Genomic DNA, 24,062 nt, shown 5'->3' on the forward strand with positions numbered 1-24,062 from the left:
GCTCATCTGCAGATAGAGGCGGTGGGGGCCGTTCCAGTTGCCGTAGACTATGTCCACTTTACCGTCACGGTTGAAGTCGGCCAGGGCGACACCTCGCCCATGCTGGTGGGGGTCGTCCACACCTGGGAGGAAAGGCAGGAGCCCTCAGGGCAGCGCCCCCGGCAGGCTCCATAAACAATCAACCTGAGAGCAACAGGGGAATGTGACCCTTGGGCTGTCCCTGCCCTCTTGGGAGCAGATGGGGAGACATAGCTGCCATCTCAAAATTTCTCCCTGGGGGTGGAAGGTGAGACAGCTATCGGTTGCAAAGGGAACCAGAGACTTGTCTTCAAACTGCATTTACCCAGCAAGCACATTATTTTTACTCAGTTTTGGGGTAGCATTGGGCGTGTTGGAGGGGAAACTGGTGGAAATTCTGGAGGACTGAAGCCCTCCCCAGCCACCTCAACACTGTCACTGGGACACATTAAGTTGATCATCACTCATTTGCTTAAATCTCTCAGTGGCTTCCCAATACTCTTGGGTCAAGTTTAAATTCCTGCCTGGGGAGCACGAGGCCCCTTCCCACCTTATCTGGTCTTTACCTGGTATCACTCTCCCTCTTACTCATTAAGCACTGGCCACTTCCTGTTCCTTTCATTCCTCAAAGGACCCAAGCTCTTTCCGGCTCCTGTGCCTTTGCTCAAGCTGGTCTCTCCTCCTGGAATGTCTTTCCCCTGCTCTGGGTTCCCTGGCTCCTTGTTTTTCTTCTGCTCTCACTAACAATGTCACCTCCTCAGGAAAGACTTCCCTGACCACTCCCATGAAAACATCCCCTCCCACCCACCCTGTTGTTCACCCTGATAGCACCTCCATTCTCCTTCTCTAGTGTGCAGCTCACACTCACAGTTATATTCCTTTGGGGTTTAACTTGCTTAGGGTCCGGTTTTCCTACTAGGCCTTAGATTCCATAAGGTCAGCGACTATCTTCTTATTCACCTGTCTGTGTTCACAGAGCATCTATCTCAGTGCCTGCGGTGACCTAGTAGTTTTCAGTAAATACTTACTGAATAAATAAACAGACATAAATAATTTACCAGGAGGCAAATGGGGATGTTGGTGACAGCAGAGGAAGTACCATACCATGACAGAGAAACCCACAGTGTGCCTTGTGAGATCTGAGAAGGGAAGTTTGTGTATCCAGTGTCACCTGTTCATGCTGTCCCTGCATCTGCTGGTGGCCAGCGGGACTGAGCTGATCCTGGGGGAGGATGGAGGGTGGCTTTACCCAGAGGGATGGGCTGACTTTCTGTCTGGCCAAGGCAGACACGTTCCTCTGGGCCAAGCATGGCGCTGAGAGACAGTGGATACCCATGTTGGCTCTTTCGGAGGACAAACTGCTGTTGGTCACTGGGCTCTCAGAGATGGTAGGCGACAGGACAATATAATAGGGGTTGGGGATCACAGAGCCCAGGGCACAGGGAGCTCTTGCCAGCTACAAACACAGAGATCCTGAGAATAGGATCCAGAAGGAGGTATGGGCGCCCCAAGAACCTTGGAGGCTGAGCATTCTCTTGGGCGAGGAAAGGGTCTGAAGGATGGGGGTGGGAGGCGGGGGAGAGAAGGCAGTAAGACCCAGGCTTGCGAAAGGGGGTTTGCAAAGGAATGGGGGCAGCCTCCAGCCTTTAGGAATAATACCCATTAATTCCCTGCAAAACTCCCCAGCCCTCATGTTGGTGGCCTTTTGTGTTGGCCCATTTCTCTCCTACCTACGAGGCACCTTGACAAGAAGCTGGTTCCCTTTCACGGGAATAATCGGTGCCAGGCTGCATTTCACAGCAGCATCTGTTTGGGTGATGAATGCCCTCTTGACATGTCTTGTTAAACCCCTGCAATCATTCTGACTTTCAATTACGGGCCTCACACCTTTCCTCACTCCTCCCGCCTGATACCTTCTCCCACTCCAACTTGTTCGCTCACCTCTGCTTCCATCTCTTTAACACCTTATCAAATCCTTTCGGTTTTCTCCACCACCACCACCACCACCACCACCACCTTGCCTTCATTTTATGATTTTCCAGCAATGAGAAAACGTGCTGCCAGAGTATACAGCGCTCGCAGGGGTGAGTGGTTGGCGGGGGGAGGACAGGCCAGGCAGGGGAGCTGCCTCCAACTTTAGCCTTGCCAGCGAAGGAGAGGGCGAGGGAGAGGCAGGATGGGGAGTTGACTGGCTACATGTGTGTGGGTGGTGGTGCCGTTGTTCAAAATGTGAGCTCCAAGCAGAGAGCTGGGGGAGGAGGTACGCGTCTGTCACAGAGAATGGATTGACACAGGCTCAGGGATTTGATGTTCCTGTCAGCACTGGCTGGAGCTTGTAGGACCTTTGATCTATGTGTTTAGGTTCCCTCTCACCTCTTCTAGAGGTCAGGGCTCGTCCCTAGGCTGCCAAGAAGGAGGTGAAATCAAACCTTCCATTCATTGGCAAGGCAGGGAGGGCCTGGGCGGGGAGAGGTAGTTGAAGGGCAGACCGATTACAGCCACAAACTTTTATTGTGTCCATTCTGTCATTCAGCAAAATTTAGTGGGTGATCACTGCATGCCAAGCGTTGTGTCAAGAATGAGCCGTACAGAGCCCAGTCCTTGTAGACACAGACAGATTATTATAGCAATGCGGAAGCCTGAGTGAGAGATATATGTAAGGGCAGTGGGAACACAGATGAGTGAGTGTCAATCTCCGCCAGGCGGCACGGAGGGAGGCAGGAAAGGCTTCACAGATAACAGTGAGCTGCGTGTTGAAGGATAAATAGAAGTTCCGCAGATAGAGAAGAGGGAAAGGGCCCTTCAAGTAGAGAAGCTGGCAGGTATAAAGGCCCTGAGGCAGATGACGGAGGAGCACAAAGGGAGGCAGGGGAGCAGAGCTGAAAACCTGGAGCACTATTTTGTGTGGATTTTATCCCGTTTCTTATTATAGCTATTTGTTTCTTCATCAATTTCCCCTTTTAGACCGTCAGTACCTTGTGTGTGTGTGTGTGTGTGTGTGTGTGTGTGTGTGTGTGTGTAGGGTAGGGTGGCTTTATTCAGGTCAGCACCCCCAGCAAGGCACTTAGCAGGGGCTCAATAAATGGTTATTAGATAGAATTGAATGTTTAAGATAAATGTGGGGAAGGGAAACGGAGAGAAGCAGCATGGAGGGGAAACTGATGCCAAGAGGCTCAAGCAGGACTCAGAGCAACATGGGCCAATCCCAGCTGCTGGAAAACTGGATAATGGTGGGGAGTTCCAGGCCCCTTCTCCCCAGCAGAAACATCTCCTGTGGCCTGAGCCATAGCGGGTGTAGAAATGGAGGTGACAAGCAATGTTTGCCTGTGTGGTGCAGAGGATGACTTGTTCCACTCTCCCTGAGGTCTGTGGGGTCATGCTTGAGGGGTCAGGGCAGCCCAGAGTCTCCTGTGGGGCTGGGAGGGGGGCCTGGGGGACACAGGGCAGCGGCCACACTCACCAGCACTGGCCGCAGCGTCCACGAAGGTGCCGTCGCCCCGGTTGTGGAAGAGGAAGTTGGGCCCATTCTCATTGTCACAGAAGATATCCGAGGCGCTGCTGCTGAGGATGGGGCCCACGCTGACACCCCGGCCCCCTAGGAGAGGACATTGACCCACAGTAAATGGCAGAAGCAAAGCCCCAGGTCTGTGTGGAGGTCAGGGCTGCCTCTGAGGCCTGCGACCCGCCACTATGACAGTGGGTCCTCAGAAGAGCCTGGGGTGGGGGAGAGGGTGGGTGGGAACTCTGACTTTCCAGAGGCTTCCCTGAGCCCAGGTCTGGGCTTGCAGTCCCATAAACCTACGTGGTGGGGGATGGGGGGGGCGACCTCACTGAGGAAGAGGCCAGTGAGGAGCAAAACCAAGTCACTTTGTACCAAAGGAATGAATCCATGAGCCAAGGAACACAGCGGTGGCTGAATGACAGTAATCCCTGAACCCAGCTCTACCCACAGCCTCTTTCTTTTCTTTTCTTTTTTTTTCATTGTCATTTGTATCTATTGCTCCTTTTTCCCTCCCCCCCCACAACCTTTTGATCAAGTCACAGATTTTCCTGACAGCCCCACCCACACCCTGAGTTACACATATGCTGGTCAGGACACGCGGTGAGTTCCTGTTCTAAGAACCCATAGAAATAGTTTCCCGCTATATGTACGAGGATGCTCACACGGCTTTAGGTGTGATGTGGTGAACAACTGGGAGCGACCGGCAAGGCCACCAGCAAGTGGCCGAATGGATTATGGGGCTTCCTTATGATGAGCCATTCCGTAGCTACTAAAAAGCCTGCACAGATCCATAGGTATTGACCTGGAGGAGTGCCTACCACGGAGTTTTAAGTAGAAAAGCAATTTGTCAACTAATGGTATTGTGTTATTACTGTCTTTAAAAAAAACAGGAAAACACAGGAGATTCCTGAACATGTTTGTGCAAGCTCATTCTTGAGTTTGGGGCAAGTGGGAAAGGCCCACCCTGAGTGGTTAACCCTGGTTGCCAGATGGGGTAAGATCTGTAGGGTGAAGAAGAGATGGTAATTGGTAATTTTTGGTGGATGCCTTCATATTGTTTAGCTTGTTGCAACAAGAATCGTGTCTGTAATTGAAAAGGAAACAATCCAATCAAGTATATATATATTTCTTTTTTAAAGAAAGAAATCTGCTCTACTTTAGAGTTTGAAGTCTCCAGGATCAAATGTGGGCTACCCAGGTCAACAAATCCAATCTTAAGATGTCTTGAACAAACCATGCCAACCAGTGGGTTTCAAATAAAGCCCTGACAACCCCATTCCCCAAACATCGGAAAAACCATGCAGAAAACAGCCTGACCAGGACCAGGACATGGATTCTAGCCCCAAGTTGGCTTTTTATAAGACCCTGTGACTTGGGCGATTTACATGACCCTTTTAGCCTCAGTTTTCTCATCTGTAAAATGGGGATAGTGTGACCTGTCTTTTCTATTTCAGGGCTTTTGAGAGGATCAAGTGAGGTGAGCTATGTGAATCCTACCACCTTGCTTCTCAGGTCCACAGGCCTGCTGCAGGGCATCACCCGGGACCTTGTTAGAATGCACAATCTCAGCCCCCTACCCAGTCAGAACCTGCATTCTAACAGGACCCCTGGGGGTTTTATGCACAGTAAAGTCTGAAAAGTGCTGCTCTGAAGGGCTATTCAGTATAGTAAGAATAATTAGAGCACTTAGAAAGAACGTGATTAAAAAAAAATAATAAATGAGAACTCAGGCAGACCCAAGTGATGCTGGACTAGGTCTCCCAGCCTGCCTGCCTCTGGGTGGGTTAGAGGTTTCCATAAACTGTGCTAATTTGGGATGGAGGTTCTCTTGGTCTCCAGGCTCTTCCTGTCCTCTGAGAGATGCTCCTGGCGGAAATCACTGGGTCTTTCTTACCTGTGCAAATGGCACGTGCCCACCAGGGCCAGTGTTTGGGGACAGGGGACCGAATGGGGCACATGGCATTGCTGCTTTCATGGTGGGGCTCCTCGTGAACACATGCTGAGCTCTGTGCCTCTCCCCATTCCTCCCAGGCAATCTAGAACGCTCTCAAGGAGAGCCCAAGCCTCATGAAAGTGGAGCCAAGTCCACAATGCTCCTGGGGCGTGTCATTCAAGATGTGGCGTGTGCTTTTCATTAGGAGAGCCACAGCGTGGGGTGGGACGCTTTCAGACGCTTTTCCTAAAGCCAGTGGGGAGGGGTGCTGGGCTACCACCCGGGCACCACTTCTGCCCATTCCAAGAGGAGCTGCTGAGTGGCTGCTGGCAGCTCTTCCTGCTCTGGTCCTGTCAGACTCCAGCCCAGGAGCAGGCTTTGGTGAGAAACCGCTGGCTCCCCCTGGGCCCCTGGAAATTTCAGGTGGGGCTCTGGAACACGCTGCCTCGCAACTCCATTCCTTCCCCGCTTCGGCACCCTCCAGTTTCCTCTTTGCCTCTGGCTCCCAAGCCGTGACACATTCCCTTCATTTTCTACAAAGCAGGTTATTTCCCTTTTGGACAAATTTCTAAATCTTTCTAATTAACTAATTGGGTTGGGTTGAAGCCTTGCACCATTTGTAACCTGTAATTACTAGAAAATTGCCATGGTAACCACACTACTAATTAGTGACAATTTATTGCCATGGCAACCAGACCATAACAGAGATGCAACCTACAACTCCTTCTTGGCAAGTTCGCTGCACAGTTGGGGAGCAGGTGAGTTGACAGTTGGGGAGCCGGTCTTCTTGGGTACGAGCCCCAGCAGCCTCAGGATGGGGGGCCAAACCAGGATCGGAGGCAGGGGCAGCCAGGAGTCTGCACCCCTCACTCCCTCACTGACACTGCAGAAGGAACTATTCCCAGCTCAATCATGTAAGTCCTCTTTAAACCAATAAAATCCATCCATCCTAAGTATAGCCTGACACTCCCTCTCCCTGCCCATCCAAGACAGAGGCCCCTTACTCAGCAAGTGTCTCCTCTTCAGCCAGACCTTTCCCCCTCATCCCGCAGCCTTTCCCACTCCTCTTTGTCACACCCGCCCTGTCCTCCCTCTCCTAAGGTTCAGCACACACCTTATGGGGCTATCCAGGGGGCAGTTAGGCACATCTTTATTTAGCCTTGGACAGTGATGTCCCAATAGGGAGTTAAACTCCACTTTACATCAATTAGTCCTTTTATACTTCAGGTCAGCACATCCTCTTGGGGACAAGCAGTTCCCCAGTTGGGGCTGAGGAGGCAGCACTGATGGTGGGAAAGACTGGGGGTCAGAAAGTTCAAGCTGCGTGACCTTGGGCACATAAGTCAGTGGACCTTTCTGGGTGTCTGTTTTCCCACAAGAGAAGGACTGATAATAATAATAGCTCCTTCTCAGGGCTGTCATAAATATTAATTAAGTAAGCTGGTTTTTGGAAGGTACCTTGGAAAATGTCAGGTGCCACATAGTCATTAGCTGGGACTATTTCCCGCCTGCTGGGTGAATAATATCCCTTTATTTTTCCAGCACTTTCAAGCTTCAAAGGCCTTCTTGTTCTGTTGTTGGGTGTGAATGCTGCTTTCTGCCCACCGCTTTCTGAGGGCTTCTCGGCCCATTGGGCTGGGTGGCGGAGGTGGAGTTACAGGGAAAAATGGCTCCTCATGGCTCCCTCTCCATTCTGCCACATTCCGGCACCCGCTCTGATGATCTGCTCATTGGGCTTGAGCCCCATGGGGCATCCTCGCTTACCCTCAAGAACTGCACCCCCAAACCTCTGAATCCCTGCACTTGGGCAATGCAGACTCAAGTTCAATTTGGGTGCAGGTGATCCATCACCTGGGCCAGTGCATGGGGGTGCGGGGTGGTGGGTGGTGGGGTGAGGAAGGGAGAGAGAGGTTGTGGGGAAGGGGTGAGCACGCTGTGGAACCACTGCAAACTGTGGGCCCGAGGACCCAGGGGCGAAGAGGCCCGGGGGGTTCTCTGTGCTAAGGAAAAGCCTCCAGGTTCTTGCTGGGCCTTTGCACCTTCTCTGGCTGCAGGAACTTGGGAAGCGCGCTCCCCAGGCCTTGGCCTCCCTGTGAAATGGGTGAGGGAGTGAGAAGTCTCCAAGGCCCCTTCCAGCTCTGTGCTTCAGTGCATCCTCCAGGCTGGACCAGGATAAACATGGATGGGAGTGGGTGCCTGGGCTCACCTAGACTCAGCGCCATGGAGGCTCTGAGGTGAGGCCCGTCGGCCAAGGAACTTGGACCTGTGAGAGTAGCCTGCTGAGATCTTGATAGAAATACGATGCTGGTGGACACCAAGGCCGCAGGCTGCCGAGAACATCCAAGATATTGTGAGAGAGTAGCAAAGATGTTAGAACATGTAGGGGTGGAGGTATAGACACACACTCTCTCTCTCTCTCTGTTAGAGAAAGGGATGTGAGGATAAGGGCAGAGTGGTAACAGGGTGTCTCGTCCTAAATTCCCTGAGAGTTCCGACGCAGACTAATCGTGTGTTGGTACTAGTGTTGCCCCCAGCCCAGCCCTCTGTGAGTGTCAGATGCTGGACTATACGGGTTTAGAGGGCATTAGGCAAGGGCATCCCCACTGTTCCCCCAATCCTCCCTGCTCATCCCTGCAGGACGCTGAGGGGCAGGTGGGCAGGACAGGCTCCGACATGTGTCTGCTGGGGGCGAAATTTCCAAACCGCCGGCACCGGATGGGTGCGGGAGGAAGTTGCTCCTCGCTGTGCAGTGAGGGGATGGAAGAAGCTGTTTCAGGAGAGAGGGCAGGTAAAGGGGTTGCAGGAAGGGCTCCTCTGGCGACCTGTGGTTAGTCCTGTGTACCAGGTATTGCATATGTTTCATCTCACCTCACCATCTTCTAGGCGAGGAAACTGAGGCTCAGGGAAGCACTATTGCAGCCAGTAGGCAACAGATTATAGTTCACACCCAAGTCTGAGTGCACCCAGAGCCCAGGCTACCCCACAGTGAGCTCGCCAACATTTCTCCTAAAGTTCCCTCTTGGCAGAGGAGCTATGTGTACTCCTGGCGAGGCCCAGAGTGGCCAGCCACAGGCTTGACATTACTGTAAAATCTCTTATTTTAGCTGAAGAAAATGTGTACCAAGACTGCATTTGTACTGTATACTGTATCTGTTTGTTTTGAAAGAAAAATGATGTCCCTTCTTGTCAATCACCTAATGCATCCGATACCCTCTGTATCTTGGGGATTTGGGCACCCTGGCAGGGGTCCTGAGCCCTGGCTGAGGAGCCTGTCACTCCAGCTTTGCATGTCCCTGGCTGTCAGATCTGGCTGCACTCCTGCTGCAAGGCCAGCACCCGCCTGGGGAGCTGGGAGGCTCCGTGGCCCCCACTCTGCCGCCCCTGGTCACCTCTCCGGAGCTGGCTGGTGGGGATCTGCCAGAAGGCCTCAGCTGGGCTTTAGGCATCTCCGTCTCCTCCAATAATGACTTCCTATAAATCAGATCTGCCCTCCGCTTTGTTCTGCACTGCTCCCAGCCAACAGCGAAACTCCCCACCCAACATCATAAATCCACCTTCATTTTCTTTCCAAATTTCTTTTAAGGCTTCTTTAATCACTACCTTGCAGCCCACACAGATGCTCCCTAAAAGGGTGAGGCCAAAATGCAGAGTTCCTGGGGGAGGGGTGGAGGCTGGGGGAAGGCAGGATCAGAGAGAAGGGAAGAGAGAGGGATCCCAGTGGAGGCAGAGATGAACAGGCCCATGTTAGTGCCCAGGGCCGGAGGACAGGCTGGGCGACACATGGAGAATGCCTCCACGGCAGGAGCTGAGCCTGCTTGCTTTGTGCCTCCCTCTGTCCCCAGCATGGCACTCCCTACACCCAGGAGATGCCCAGCAGAGAGTCCTGGCATTACTGTCAAGGGAGGGGGTGTTGTTATTTGCTATACTCGGTGGACACAGCCCGTATGCCAGGCCCTATGCCAAGCCCTATGCCAAGCATGTCCCGTGTTTACCTCCTTTCATTCTTATAACATCCCCATTTTGCAGGTGAGAAAACTGAGGCCCAGAGAGGTTGGTAAATTGTCTACCGGGACGTGATGGAAGCAGGACCTGCACCTGGCATTCTGGCTGCAGACACTTGTCCTCTTAGTCGCTCTGTTAGATGGCTAGTTCAAGGTGCTCAGAGGGGCTGAGGGATGTGCCCAAGGTCACTTGGGCCCCAGAGGCAGTGCAGGCCTCTTGGTCCCCACCTTCCCCTTCCTTGGGTCCCATGCCAGGCCCTCTGCCATGGGGAGAGCTAGTTCTCAGGATTCCCCTGCAGGGCAGTTCCCTGCACCATCCAAGCTCCAAGAGGCTGAGGGCTTGGGATTGTCATGGAACCAGAATTCATGGGGAGTGGTCTTCCCTCCGCTTAACTCAGCACCAGTGGCTCTCTCTAAGCCTGTCTCCAGGGGCCCTCTAGTCCCCCGAGAGAGGGCACACTGGCCGCTAGATGGCACTGTGACCCAGCAGAGCGGCGGCTGCCAGCAGACTCGGGTCTGGAGAGGAGGCTTCCCCTCCCCCTCCAGGATAGCCGGTGTGGACAGCGCCACCGTCAGGGCCTGCCAAAGGGGCTGACGGGCCCTCCCGCTGCTGCCCTGAGCACCCCAGGCCAGGCAGGTGCTTCAGCCACAAAAGCTGGGGGCCGCAATGAAAGTCTGAGTGCCAGTCCCTGGGGCTGTGTTCCTGGTGGGTGCGGGGCTTTCTTCTCTCACCAGCCTTTCCTGTCTTGCAGTCCGGAGCAGGATTCTCAAGCTGGAGGTCATCAGAAAGGTCAGCTGGCTGTGGCAGTTTAGGCATCAGGGGACAGGACTCTACACCCTCCTGTGTGACCTTGGGCAAGTCCCTTCTGTCTCTGGGCCTCTGTTTGTTCTTTTGTAGAATGGGAGATTCTCCGAGGTCTGTCCAGCAGATGGGTGTTGTGTGGCTTGGTTCTGGGGGCCTTCGGCTCCCTGACCACACATCTGGCCATGGTTTACTTCCCTCCCAGCTGCTCAGAGCCCTGCTCCTCAATGCCTGCCTCCTTCCCTCCGTCCCCCTTCCCAGGCCCCATGGCACAGGCCATGTGCCAGAGCCTCAGCAATCAGGCCAGCTCCAGTGGGGATCCTAACATTTGGGGTTCATTCCTAGGGCTCAGAGGGGGTGCTCTGCACTAGTTTTCCAGCCAGATGTCCATATGTCATTAATGGAGTGACAGTGGGGGCTGCAGGGTAGAGTTGGGGGGCTTGGCAGGCAGGGAAAGGGTGGGCCAGGGAAGGCAGGCAGACATGATAGTAACTTGGTGGGCCAAATAGGTTCTTGTCAGCCAAATGGCCTTTGGAAGTCTGCAAAGCTGCTTTAACATGTCCTCTGGGCACACCAGCTGCCCCAGCGTGCCTGTGTGCTCCGCAGAAGCTGCTGTCCCTTCCTTGAGCTGCCCCGTCCTTCCAGCGCAGCCGGCACACTTGGCTGGTGCTCCCATCTGCATCCGTGATCCTCAGCTGTCTCCCCTTGGTCCCTTTCTTCCCCCTCCTTGGTTCCTGCCAGCCCCTCTGCCAGCCCAGCCAGCGTGAACAATGTCCCCTTCATGCTCAAACTCAGCGACAACCTTCTGAATTCTTTTATTTGGTGTATAACCCTCTCTCTCAGACCTTGCCTCCCTTCCATCTCATCATTTTCAAGTGCTACATCTCCCCAGCCCACCCCCATTTCTTCTGCAGATCAACGCACTTAATTGCCAAGCTAGCCCAGTGCACAGAACTGGGACCTATTCAGAAAAACTGACTGTACAAATCTAGGCTGAAGCTCCTGCATGTTTATTCCTTTTCCCAGGAAAACAGTTTATTACTGACACTCAGCCTTTCTGCTGTACACTCTCACATGTGGAGCTCTGGAGCGCTTTGATGGGCTGGAGCTGTGCAAACCATTTTATTGTCTAGTCATATGTTCCCACAAACTTTGTCAGACAGGCCAACATCAATCTCTTCCTTTCACTGAGGTGGAAAGTTGGCTAGAGAAAGGCATCATAAACTCAGGGGAGGCTGTGACAACCCTTTTTGGGTAGGACTTTGAGATTATGCCACCACCCAGGTGTCTGGAGGAAGGGGGATGGTCCTAATGGCCCCTCAGGTATTCTCCCAGCCCCAGGACTTGGATTCAGGCAGTCTCCCATTTTGGAAGTCTATAGTGCAAACTGGGATGGCTATATCAGGAAGGTCAACCAACGAGAGAATTTCTACGTCCAAAGGGTGGATTTGGTGTAAGTGAGGCTGAATTTCATGTGAGAAGTTGTTGTGCACGGCTCTGGCTTCCTGATTTTTGGCACTCAGAACAGGAACTGGATTGCTCTGCCATCAGCAGTCTATTGGCAGATTATCAGAGTTTAGTCAGCAGCCGTGCTGGAATTAGAAAAACAGCCTTCCCTAGAAAGATCTCCCTGTCAGAGACTCTGACAATAGGTCCTCCATCCAGAAAGATGCAGCGTGGGGGGTGGGGGGAGGAAGCCTGCCTTCAAAAAAAAAGTGCTGGAGTGGTTTTGGAATAAGAACACAATTCTTTGAGCTCAGTTATCCGAGACGGGACCCAGCTGAAGCTTAGGGATTTAGCTCGCACTCAATTTCTGGCTGCTTATGTGTAAGTTAAATAATTTCATCTGCTGTTTGGCACTAAAGGATGCTTTAAATCTCGGCCTTTGTGACTTGTCAGTGTTCTCCTACAGGACCGGTTCACCCATCATTTGGGTCACAGCAGGGAGGGGGGCAAGGGGTTCCAGGGACAGGATGATATTATGGTATCCGTACCCTGTGTCCGATGTCCCCAGCGGGGCCCCCCAAAACCGACGCCTGTCAGTTATCTCATCAACCCTGGCGGAGGTAGTGTTGGAGGAGACGTCTGTTGTCAGTGGGATGGAATAAAGCCTTCATCCTCCCTCCTCAGGGATACAAACGCGTCCTCTCCTGTGGTCTTTGATGAACTAGACTCAGTCTTGCAGGGCCTGGCCCCTGGCCCCAGCCCTAGCCCCTCCAGCCCGTCCAGCTCACAGCCTTCCATGTCACTCTGCATACCTGTATACTTGCTGACCCCAGCTTCGGCAGCCACATCTCTGAGCGCCAGAATGCCCTGGGAGAGGTCACTGGCCTCAGGGTCCATTTCAATGAGGGCATCAGGGCCCACGTTACCGTAGGCATAATTGGCGATGTAGATAGAGTAGCGTCCAGAGCCCTGAGGAGGAAGGGAAGGAGGGTGGGTGAGCAGGCCCATCTGGGCTCGTCGAGGTCTTTTCCCCAGAAAGCGGCTCTGCCCCTCCTCTCGAAGGACCATGGCTCAGTCATGGGTTCTCCCCCCCAGGTCTGGTGTGCATGGTCTTGAGGGCTCTGCATGGCACAACTCCAGAAGTGCTTTTCACAGCGGCTACAAAGTGCACGGCACCCCCTGGAGTCCCACAACAAAGCCACCCTCCTTCTCTTTCTATCCTGTTCCAGAAGAACACATCCCTCTCTCTCCCCCACAACCACCTCTTTATAGACAATTTTCTAATGTGCCTCCCTCCAGCTGAGCTCTCTCCAGCTGCCAGCTAGGGTAGCTGCTCAATAAATATTTGCTGATTGATTGATCTACCGGTTCCCATTATTCTCAGTCTCTCTCTCTCTCTCCCATTCAAGCTCACTCCAGCCAAGATGACAAGCAAATTCCTGAGCCATCTCCCTCCCTCCTCCCCACCCTGTACTTCTTCATTCCTCTATTTTGGTAGCAGGAGAGGCTCAGATATGCAGGGGTCCTCCTTCCCTCTTCTATTCCTTTGTTTTCTCCACATTATCAGAAAGAAATACTACACTGCTTCTGCCTTTATAACACTGTCTCAAACATTTTTTTTTCTTTGCATCCAGGAGAAACGGTGGGCACCAGCTCCTTGGTGTTGTAGTTCTTGTCTTCTGTAGTCGGAAACACTGCTGATGAAAGATTCTTTTCTGCCTGTCATTATAATGGTGTTATATCTTCAATGGATGCCTCCCTTCCCCCAAGAGAGCCACACAATTTCTGAATCAGTTTTCTAGCTTTCTACCTCTCACCCTTTTCATCATTTCCCTCCAATTAATCAGATAGTAGATATTTCTTGAGCTCTAACTATGTACAAGGTGCTCTGCTATAAATGTACTTAAGACAAAGTCTTCATTCTTAGGTTGCTTATAGTTGAGTTTAAAGGCAAGCCACAAACACAAAACAATGCCAAGAGAAACAGCTGAGTTCAAGACAATAAGAGAATGCTCTGTCACCCCTCTTTTCCACCCTCTTGCTTGCTTCTGTTTCTTACCCAATGGCCCCTGGTTCTAACTTACTGGTCTTTAGTCCCTCTTTGGGACCATTTTCTTCGGGGAAGCTGACTAAGAGCCATTTGGGTCTGTCTGGTGGGTGAGGTCAGTGAAGGACCTCAGGGTATCCTGGCGGACGCAGGCATGTCAGCCATCATGCGATTATATGTATGATCGAGAGAGTATGCCCTGGATTTCCTGGGTGCACAGAAGAGGGGCTCCTATCCCAGAAGAAGGGCACCTCGCCATGGGAAGCTCAGCAGAGGTTTTCTAAGAGGAATCTCAGCCAGGTGAAGTGGAGGGGAAAGAACCTTCCAGGCAGAGATGAGACAGAGAATGATGTATATAGGGAAACCACAAGCAGCTCGTTCAATGTTGCTGGAATGTAAAATGCAAGAGAACTTTGAGAGGTTCTGCCCATCACGGGAGCTTTGGCATACGTGTGTGGAATGGTTGCATGAAGAGTGAATGAATGGGGCCAAAGGGGAAAGTGTGCCATGACCGTAACGGTTCCTGACCCTACCAGCTGTCAGCAATCTCACCAACAACTAGGCAGTTAAAGCCTAAATAAACTGAAATGCACTCTGCTAGAAATTAGGATAGTTATAAAATTCAGTTATACGTAGTTCCTTACTTCAATGTATTGGGGCGAATAAGCTGACAAACATAGGTGTATGACAGTTATAGAAGATTGCAGAAATTCACATATGAACTTGACCACAATAATTCTGGGAGGATGAGATGATTCCAGCAGAAGGAAGATGTTTCTGCAGCTTTGGGTCCAGCAAAGTGGGTCTCACCATTCTAGCCTAACATATGGAGGACTTGTTAAATGTAGATGCTGGGTCCCATCCCCAGAGTTTCTTTCTGATTCAGGAGGTCCGGAGTGGGCCCCGAGAATTTGCATTTCTAACAGGTTCCCAGGTGAAGTTGATGCTGTTGGTCCAGGAACCACACTTTGAGGACCATTGGTCCAGGGCTATTGGCCTGGGATCTAGTCCAGGCTCTGCCCCTAACAGGCTCCTTGTTCTTGGACAGATTCCTCACCCCTTTCAGCTGCATCTCCTCACATGTTAAATGGGGATCATATTCCCCTTGCTTCCTGGCAGGGCTGTTGAGAAGATGAAATGAGACAATGCATGTGAAAAGTCTTTGAAAGATAAAAATGCTATTTAATCATGAGGCATAATCATTATCGATCAGGGAACGCTTCTTGTAAGAGATCGGCTTCGAGTTGGATCCAGAAAGGTGAGTGATGAGGCAGCTGAAGACGAAGGACAGGCAGTGGTCCAGGTTTGGGGCAGAGAACAAACGAGGGTTGGGAAGGGAGAGGGAGAATGGCAGGTGTTAGGGGCTGAGACCTTTACCTGGTGTGATGGTCCTCAAACTTGAACCTGCATCAATTATCTGCAGGGCTAGCTGAAATCCAGATTGCTGGGCCCCACCCCCAGGGGTTCTGATTGGATAGCTCTGGAGGGTGGAATGGGGTGGGGCCTGAGAATTTGCATTTCTAACAGTGCTGAATCTGCCGGTTTTGGACCAACACACTTTGAGAACCACTGACCAGGGAGGCTCAAAGTCCCCAGGTAGGGGCTGTGGTTAGAAATTTGTGTCTGACACAGGTTCACCCAGAGGCATGGGTAGCCGAGGGGTAAAAAGGTATCTGATTCATTTTCAGGCAGGCAGGGTTCAATTCTTGGCTTTGCCTGCCACTTACTAAGTGATCAAGGTCAAGCGGCTTGTTGCTCCAAGGCTTAGTTTCCATATTTATAAAATGGGGATCATGAGAGCCATCTACCTCATAGGCTTATTAAGAGGGTTCAGTAAGGTGATGCATGTAAACCACTTTAATTAGTGTTAGCTGTTGTGATTGCTCTTGTGTTTGCCTACATCATGCTACATTCCTAGCTCTCAACTTCCAGACTGGCCGGGATCTCTCCCTACTCCTCACTTCCACAATTTTTAGGCCCCAGGGACTGCCAAGGTGGTCGCAGACCCAGAAAGCAACCCCTCTCCTGGAGGCAGACGGACTGATGCTGGGACTGAGCAGGGGCTGAGCGAGCTGCGAAGTGCCTGCCTACTGTGCTGCGTGCCAATGCCCCCCACCCTTTTTTTTTTTTGCATTTCACATGGTGTCCTTGTCCTGTGGTTAAATGTGTGGGTGTGCAGATGACCTTGTTAGGACAGCAAGTGCATCTCTTTGTGATTAACCTTCGGGCCCTCCCTCCCACCAGCTCTAAGGAGGTTCCCACCTTAGCTGAGTGTAGGAAGCCTTGAATCTGAAAGGCTGAGACAGGAAGCCAGGAGGAGGCTGGGAAGAGGCCCCCCGCAGCAGCCAGGCCTGGCACCCCTTAGGCCCTCCCCACTCTCCAGGGCTGCTCACAGAGATGCCTCCCCCTTCCTTCCCACCAGGCAGGAGTCCAGGTGGCACAGATTCAGGTCAGGGCTAAATGTGGCTTCACAGCCCAGCTTGGCTTCTCAGCACCAGCTTGTTAAGAAATAAATATTTATACCTGGCACCTGCCTTCTCCCAGGGACTGGAGGCCCCTGCTGTGAAGGTTCACGCTGAATCCCCAATCCCCTCAGTGCCATCTCAATCCAGAAATGAGCCGGCCCCCTTGCCCCTGCCCCTAGAATGGCGGCCAGACACACTCCTGTGAAAGCCGGGCAGCAGCTGGGTCCCTGATTTAGTGATGACTGTTTTGTAAAGCCAGGGAGGGGGCAGCAGGGGAACAGGTGACAGGAGGGATAAATCACCTCCACGTCAAGCCTCGGGCGCTGACTGGGGCTGCCAAGACGAAACGCAGGCCGGGCCGCCCCACAGGGCAGTGGCTGCAGCTGCCCCTTCTCCTCCTTCCCCGTTGGCCTCTCTTCCCCACCCACTTCCCCACCCTTCCTGTAGGGTGGACTAGCAGGGCAGGAAAGCATGGATGCAGCTACTGATTAAAGTACTTGGACATTCAGGTAACCCCCCACTCACCCACCCATGAACCCCTTTGTCGTGCCTTCATTTATTCCGTAAATATTTGCAGGGGTGCCCTATGGCTAAATGCCTGGCACATAGTAGGCACTTTAAAAATATTAGTTGAATAAATGGTTCATTCACAAGGTTTAGAGCTAGAAGATTCTGATTCATGTCCTAGCCACACCGCCAATCCACTTGGGACCTCGGTGCCCTGCTGTGTCCAGAGGACACAATGATGACGGCACCTGGCCATTTTCCTCACTAGTTACTGGGAGGGCCTCATGGGAGAAAGGATGTAGAAGTATATGTAACTCATTCTGCAAGTCTTGGTCGTTAGTATTTAGCACCTACTACGTGCAAGACACTGTGGGAGCTGCCAAGATGGTGCAGCCTTGGGCTCTGCCCTTGAGAGCCATACTCTGTCTGGGGACAGGTGCCTGTTGGCTCCCCTCTGGCTCTCACATCGCTGAGTGACCCCCACTTTTCCCCAGGCCCTCCAGGCACCCCTGAACTCACCGTCCTGTCCACACAGGCCACCGAGCGCCCGGCAAAGAGGCTGGCCACGCCACGGGCCACGTTGACCTCATCGCTTAGGATGTCTTCCCACCGGCTATTGCGGAACTTGAACAACTTGTCCGTGTATGTGGCCACCCCTGGAGAGAGGAGGAAAGGTAGGCTGATGGGTGGTGGACCAGGGTGCAGGTATGTCTCAGGGCACCCGCCACAAGGTGGTTGGGGCCGCAGGTGGTTGGGTCATCTATCAGCTCAACATGAGCACTCCTTGCAGTACTCGCTCAAGTAGGTATGACTCTTCTGTTTGGGGGGCACTCAGTTATAATATTTTCAGTTGAGAGAAAAGATTCCGAGGCTTATGAAAATGGCTATCCCAGGCCTCAGGAACTATGAAAGAAACGTTACTGCTACTGTGTGTCTGAGATGACCCTCAACAGCTGGATTTCACATGCTGTACTGTGCTCCTACAACATCATCAGGGACATCCTGGGATTGCCAATATTTTGGCACCCAGGCTCACCCCAGAATGTCTGTCTCTCCAGTAGCTGCACCCTACATTCTCTGCTGGATTGAGAGACCTGATTTAGGCCTCAGAAGAAGCTACGTGGGTCTCTAAGTCCCGAGTGAGGGAAGGGGCTGGAAGTTGAGCTCTGACAGGTCTGTCACCTTCACCCTCAAGGAAACAGGTGGCAATAGGGTCAGAGCTCAGGCAGCCCTGGGAGGTCCCTGCTCCCAGGTCTGGGGAGGCCTAGAGGGTAGTGGTCTCCACTTATTCGGGATACCGACTCTTTAAGAATAGGATGGAGGCTAAGGCTCAGGGAGTCTGTACCACACAACATGCCATGTGTCACTGCAGGAGCTCTCTGGCCACCTGAAGCTCACTCATGGCCAAGAAGCTTTGTTCTGGGGACATGGGGAGGAACTTCCAGTGGCTGGAGCTCAGGCCCTTCTGAGACCACTAAGGCAGAGCTCTCCCCTCTGCCCTCACCTTTATTTCTTGTAAATGTGAGACCTGGAGCATTCGTATTTTAGGAGGGATTATATTCTACTCTCAAGGACTCGCACAGGAAACGTAAGGGAGCAACAGCTGGAGGAATCGGGGAAGGTGAGCTTGGGGAAGGATGGACTTGGGGACAGAGCCCCTGGACTTCACTCGCTCGCTGGCCCAGGGCAGAGGCACTGGGCTTAGCCTGGAGGAGCAGCGTGGCGCGGTGGTTAAGACCTCTGGGTTTAGAGTAAACGAGCCTGAGGCTCAGTCTGGGTTCCACCCAATTGAACTTTTAGGTTCTAAGTTGTTGACTTTGGGCAAGTTGCTTAGCACCTCTGAGCCTCAGTTTTCTCTGTGTAAAGGGGGATGACAATAGTAACCACATTCAGGTTTACCGTGAGGAATAAATGAGATGATGCTCATGAAAGGCATTAAAGGTGTAGCACAGCGCCACCCCCAAAGTGGTAGGTTAGACAGAAATGATCATTCCCATTTCTTATGGTCCTTTAGGGACAGCAGCTCTGCACAGCAGGGGTTTGGTGAGAGTCAGTGTGACAATGAATAAATGAATGAGAATGATTGAGTGTGTGAGAATGCGTGCATGAGAGTGAGAGTGAGAGTGAGAATGGGTGAATGTGTAAAAGCGAGTGTATAGGAATGAGTGTGTGAGCGTGTGAGTGAATGAGTGAGTGTGTGAGTGAGCGTGTGTAGGTGAGGGCCGTGTATAATGGATCCCTCAGGTGGCTCTGCCTGGGGGGGGACAAAGGGTTTGCTCTTTGATTGGCCTCACGATGACCTCCAAAGACCACAGGGACCCACGGGTGCTGGCGCATCATCTGTGGAGTCTGGAGTTGGTGTCAGGGATGCTTGCCAGACCCCAAGGAACTAGCACTGGCGCAGAGCCAACCTGCCCTGCCTGACCCTCCAGGGGGGCACAGAGGTCCTGTCCAGGGGCGGGAAAGGGTCCTTCATGAGCAGAGCAGGAAGCAGACCTGGGAGAGCGGCAGGGGTTTGTTCAGGTGGAGGCTTGGGCTGAGCAGCCACAGCTGGGGGCTGCAGAGTTGCTACGGCTCTCTCGGGAGGGATGCCTGCAGGGGCAACCAAGGAGCTGGTTCTAGACAGGAGCACAGGTGCTGCTCTGACTTGGGAGCTCAGGGGCCTGGGCCAGTTCCTTATTTCCTTCAGGCCTTGGTTTTCTCGTGTGACAGTCGGGGGTAGTAGCCGTGCCTCCTCCCTCACAGGGTCACTGTGGGAATTACAGGAAAAATCACACCATAGCCTGGCCCCAGGTCAGACACCCTGAATTACTCTCGGGCAGCTCCACAACCCCATGACTACAGCCCCGGTCATAATCCCTGGGGACGAGATGCATTTAGAAACTTAGATTTCTCCTTCATAGTTTAGAAGAAAGGTAGCACAGTGCACACACTGTTTATTACATATCACCCCCAGCAGGGACTGGGGTGGCACCCTGTAATTAAACACATTAATATTTCTGCAGTGAAATATATGAATATTCACACTAAGTGGACAAATAAAGCCTATCAATAGCTCATGTCAGCTCAGGACAGGTTTTGCTATCAGTTCATTTCCCCACAAACTTAAGAAAAGCACTTGAGGCTTTCAGAGCGTTTTGGATTTCAGGACTGCGGGGAGGGACTGTGGACCCCGAGTGCCATTCTCACAGCTGTACCTGAGGCAGTGGCAGCCTTGTCATCGCTTCCTGATGCCTGGGGGCGAGGAGGGGGGGGGTGCCTCCAAATAGCCCTGCTGGCTTCTGGGTCTCTAGCCTTTACCAACAGTGAGTGACCCTTGCCCTGCTGTCAACTCAGGGCCCCTATAGACTGTGCTTCCAGCTTAGTCTAGTCCTCTCTGAAATACCAAGGTTCAACTCCACCAAAGCCCGGGCCAGGTGAGAGAGCAGCTGCCGGCAGCTGGGGCTCTGCAGAGCTCTGATGGGCACTTTGCATTCAGTGGGAGAAATTGCTCAGACTGCCGAGTTCCTGCATCAGGTCGACAAGGGGAGAAAATGGGCCCAGAGTGACTCTATTCCCCCTCTGTTTGCCTCATCACCTTCAATTCCTCCTGCCCACCCAAGACAACATTTCCCAAAGGGTGCTTTGTGGAACCTGGGTCTCTGTGAGCTGCCTGGAGAAAAGACTTCATGACTTCAAGCTTTCATGAAAAGACTTGGGGAAAAACCACACCTCCCATGTCCCTCTTGGAGTTTTACAAATGGACATCAGTCTGTTACAACTTTGAAAAGTCCTGCAATAAATTACCTGCTTGATTTTATTTAATCCAGCCTTTCCCAAATGAACTTGGCCACAGACCCCTTTTGGAGGCTCACCTATTAGCATCCCGAGGAGCGAGTGCTGTTCTTAGCCAATTGCTGTCCTAGGGTGTTGATGTCCAGCCAGGCTCTGGGCTTTGTGGCCGGAGGGGTTAGGGTGTTCAGCGATGTTAGCCCCTTCCCCTGTTCCAGCCCCCTGGCTTCCGAACCCCTGTTCCAGCCTCCTGGCTTCCAAACTGACTGAGGACGCCCAGAAGAATAAACTAATTAAGGTAAAATGTGCAGCAGCGATGCGGAGCCTTGTAGATCATAAATGGGAACGGCAAAATCAATGGCAGCCCTTCTGCAGGCAGAGGCCCGAGGCCTGGGCGACAGGAGGGATGGGAGCCCGTGATTTAGGAAGAGCAAATGCTCTGGCCGCTGCAACCTGGGTAATTAGGTGTGTCAGGAAGACAGATAAACAGCGAGCTGGTGGGTCGATGGCACTGGCAATAAACACCCAGCACTGGCCTCCAGCCCATGTCAGCACCTAATCCTGCCTCTGGCTCCTTGTAGCTGCACTCTGCCCTGGGGCACCTCACCGAGTGGGGGGCAGAGGGCAGCTGCTCAGGAGATGAAGGCTGCTATTTGCAGGAGAGAGGGGCTCTCCTGAGTCCCTGAGGGAGACTCTGAAAGGGCGGAGGCCTGGGAGAAATAGGAGGGTGTTCAAGGAGAGGGCAGGGGGCTCTGGGTGTCATAGCCCCTGTGAGAGGCACGTCTAGGGACTTCCATTCCCACCCTGACTTTGGCATCTTGGCATTAAAGGAGTCTTAAAGTTCTCACAGTTCAGTGGAACTGCCAGGGTAGGCCCAGTGGGCGAGGCTCAGGTGCCCACCAGGCCCTGCCGGGTACCAGGTGCTGTGGGAGGCCACAGGGACGTAGGAGTCTTGGTCCCTAACTCAGGGCACTTACTGTCCATTTGACAGCACGAGAAATAGGCAAAGGAGATGCCATAGGACTTCAGTGAAACTGATAAGACTTAACATCTCTACGGCACTGTGTATGTGCCAGGCACTTCACATATATCCACTCATTAACCGTCACTACCACCCCACAAGATGGTCACTATTTTATGCCCACTGAAGGACCTGAGGCAGAAGAGACAAGGGAACTTGCCTAAGACCCCACAGCTAGCAGAGCCCCTCAGGACAGGACAGGATAGTACATCCCAGAGCTGCTGTGAAACCCGGATGGAGGAGGCCACAGTGCTCAGGGAGGGCTTCATGATGGAGGAGGCACCTGAATGGGGACTTCAAGGGTCAGAGTTACAACAGCAATGACTGTTTGACAGAGCACTTAGTAGGGCCAGGCTTTCCATGAAGCATTCCGTTTTACAACCATCATCTTGACTACACCCCACAGCCACCCTGAGGGATGGTGCAACCTCCTTTTACAGGTGGAGAAATTGAGGAGCAGAGAGGTTAAGCTAATTGCCCAAGGTCACAGAGCTATTAAACGGTGGAGACAGATTGAAACCCAGGTCTTTCTGATTCCAAAGCCTGTGCTTTCTGAGCCTTGCACTCTTTGGCTTAGCCAGGCAGGGAGGAGGGGTTGGTGTTCTTGGCAGGCAGGTGGCATAGACAAAGGCACAGAGGGGAGAGTTGCCTAGAGAGGAGGGTTTATACAGGTGTTTGCCTAGAGAGGAGGGTTGGTCTAGGTGGAGGAGGAGAAACATAGCAGGGCAGCAGAGACCCACTACTTCCAGGACCGAGGGTGGAGGGTCACTGGTGGTGTCTGCTCTGAGGAAGACAGTGTTTCCAGAAGATTACCCTGGCAGTGGAGTGAGGCGTAGGCTATCAAGGGAAAACATGGAGTGTGGTGGCCACATTTGTAGTAGCTCATGCTTGATCCAAGGTGCCCACGATGGGAGTGGGGAGGATAAATGCTGGGTACAGGAAAGGCAGGAGGGACTGGCTGCGTATGGTGGGTCACATGTGGGGACAGCGACGGAAGCAGGGACATTGGGCCAGCTGGGGGTGGGAGCACCAGCTTGGCTTCAGACAGTTTGCATTTGAGGTGGTCATAAGGTGGCTGAGAAGGCATTTTTGAAGAGGTCACTGGCCATGAGGGATGGCAGCGTACAGAGCAGTGAGGCTGGAGCTGGGGAGAAGGAATAGACCAGGGCCACAGACGGAGTCCTTTGGTCGTAGGAGGAAGAACCAGGGGCAGAGAGGAAGGAGTCATCAGACCATAGAAAAGGGGAAGGTTCTGCTGGAGGGCAGCCGTATCCATCAAGCAAATGGTGCTCAGTGCACAGTCCCCTCATCCCCTCCACACCCAGCTCTATACCCAGAGGGCAACGTGGAGCCACTGGGAGGGTGAGTTTGAGCCATAAAGGGGCCTTCCTAAGGATCACTGGCCTGGGTACCCCCTTTCCCAGGGGCTGCCCAACCCCAGGGAGATGACCTGACTTGTGGCCTGGTACGGGTGGCAAAGAGGAGGTGAGCAAGTGTGTGTGGCAGGCAGGCTCAGTCTCCAACCTCATTCATAAGGCAAGGAGATTACTGCCAAACTGCAGGGCTGGGGAGGTAGCCAGCAAGGATGAATTTGTCTCTTTTTTTTTTTTTAAAGATTTTTATTGTCATTTTCTTATCTGTAAAATGGAACAATGAGAATGGCCACCTATTCGTCAAGTTGTTGTGAGGATTAAATTAGATAATGTAAGTAAAGTACTTAGAACAATACCTGGCACAGTAAGCTTGATAAATAATAACAATACCATCATCATCATTATCACCACCTTTATCCTCATCCTCGGCTTCATCACCACATCACCATCCTCCTCCTCACCACCTTCCTCCTTCCTACCTCCCTCCTCCGTCCCCCTCCCCTCCGCTCTCTCCTCCTCCTCATCAAGGGAATTACCGGGCATGACCACTGCAGGTCCTTATGAGCCACATCTAAGGAGGCAACTGTGACATTAAGTATAAAATGCTTTACAAGACTTAGTCAATGAAAAACCAGGAAAGCAGTGATGGCCCCAGGGGAAGAAAGAACTAGTTCAGGCGAAGGGCATTTTAAAAAAGAACGGACCCAGGCTCCCCTGTGTCCTCCTATGCAATTTCTGACCCCGGTCTTCCTTTCCATCCCAGGGTAAAGAGGGACGTCTGATCACCCCCTGCCAGGTGCTTCACCCACATTAGCTCACTTAGCCCTCTCCATAGTCAGGTCAGGACGATGGAGTCTTCATTTTTCCGAGAAAACTCGGGGCACAGAGGGTCAAGTCATTTGCCTAAGGTTGCACGGCTTTTGCTAAGCAAACGCTGAACTTCAAACTGTGGTCTGACTGCAAAGCCCCCTCCTCCCCAATTTTGAAGACCTGGGGTGGGGGCTGGTGGAGGGCAGTCCCCGGTGCCCACGGAAGCTAGTTCTATGTTAGGATGAAGGAAGTGGCCTCCGGGGCTCCATGGTCTCTATGGTGCTGCTGTGACAGCCGGACCCCATTCTTGCTGCCTGTGGGGCCACGCATGAAGAAGGCTCAGTAGGCGTGGGGGGAGGGAGGCTG

At 52.6% G+C, this 24,062-nt stretch overlaps 1 protein-coding gene across 1 annotated transcript in view; it reads right to left on the reverse strand.

Annotated features, from left to right (window-relative positions):
• The window catches only part of CRTAC1 (cartilage acidic protein 1), a 135,109-nt gene that overhangs the window by 22,930 nt on the left and 88,117 nt on the right, over nucleotides 1-24,062 (reverse strand). Inside the window, exons 4-7 of the mRNA XM_019636266.1 lie at nucleotides 17,241-17,377; nucleotides 12,515-12,671; nucleotides 3,479-3,613; nucleotides 1-122 (exon numbers count right to left, since the gene is read on the reverse strand). Coding sequence (XP_019491811.1) covers nucleotides 1-122; nucleotides 3,479-3,613; nucleotides 12,515-12,671; nucleotides 17,241-17,377 — 551 coding nt within the window. The remainder of the gene's footprint in view (nucleotides 123-3,478; nucleotides 3,614-12,514; nucleotides 12,672-17,240; nucleotides 17,378-24,062) is intronic.

Source organism: Hipposideros armiger, unplaced genomic scaffold (assembly GCF_001890085.2).
Source record: "Hipposideros armiger isolate ML-2016 unplaced genomic scaffold, ASM189008v1 scaffold_28, whole genome shotgun sequence".
NCBI lineage: Eukaryota > Metazoa > Chordata > Mammalia > Chiroptera > Hipposideridae > Hipposideros > Hipposideros armiger.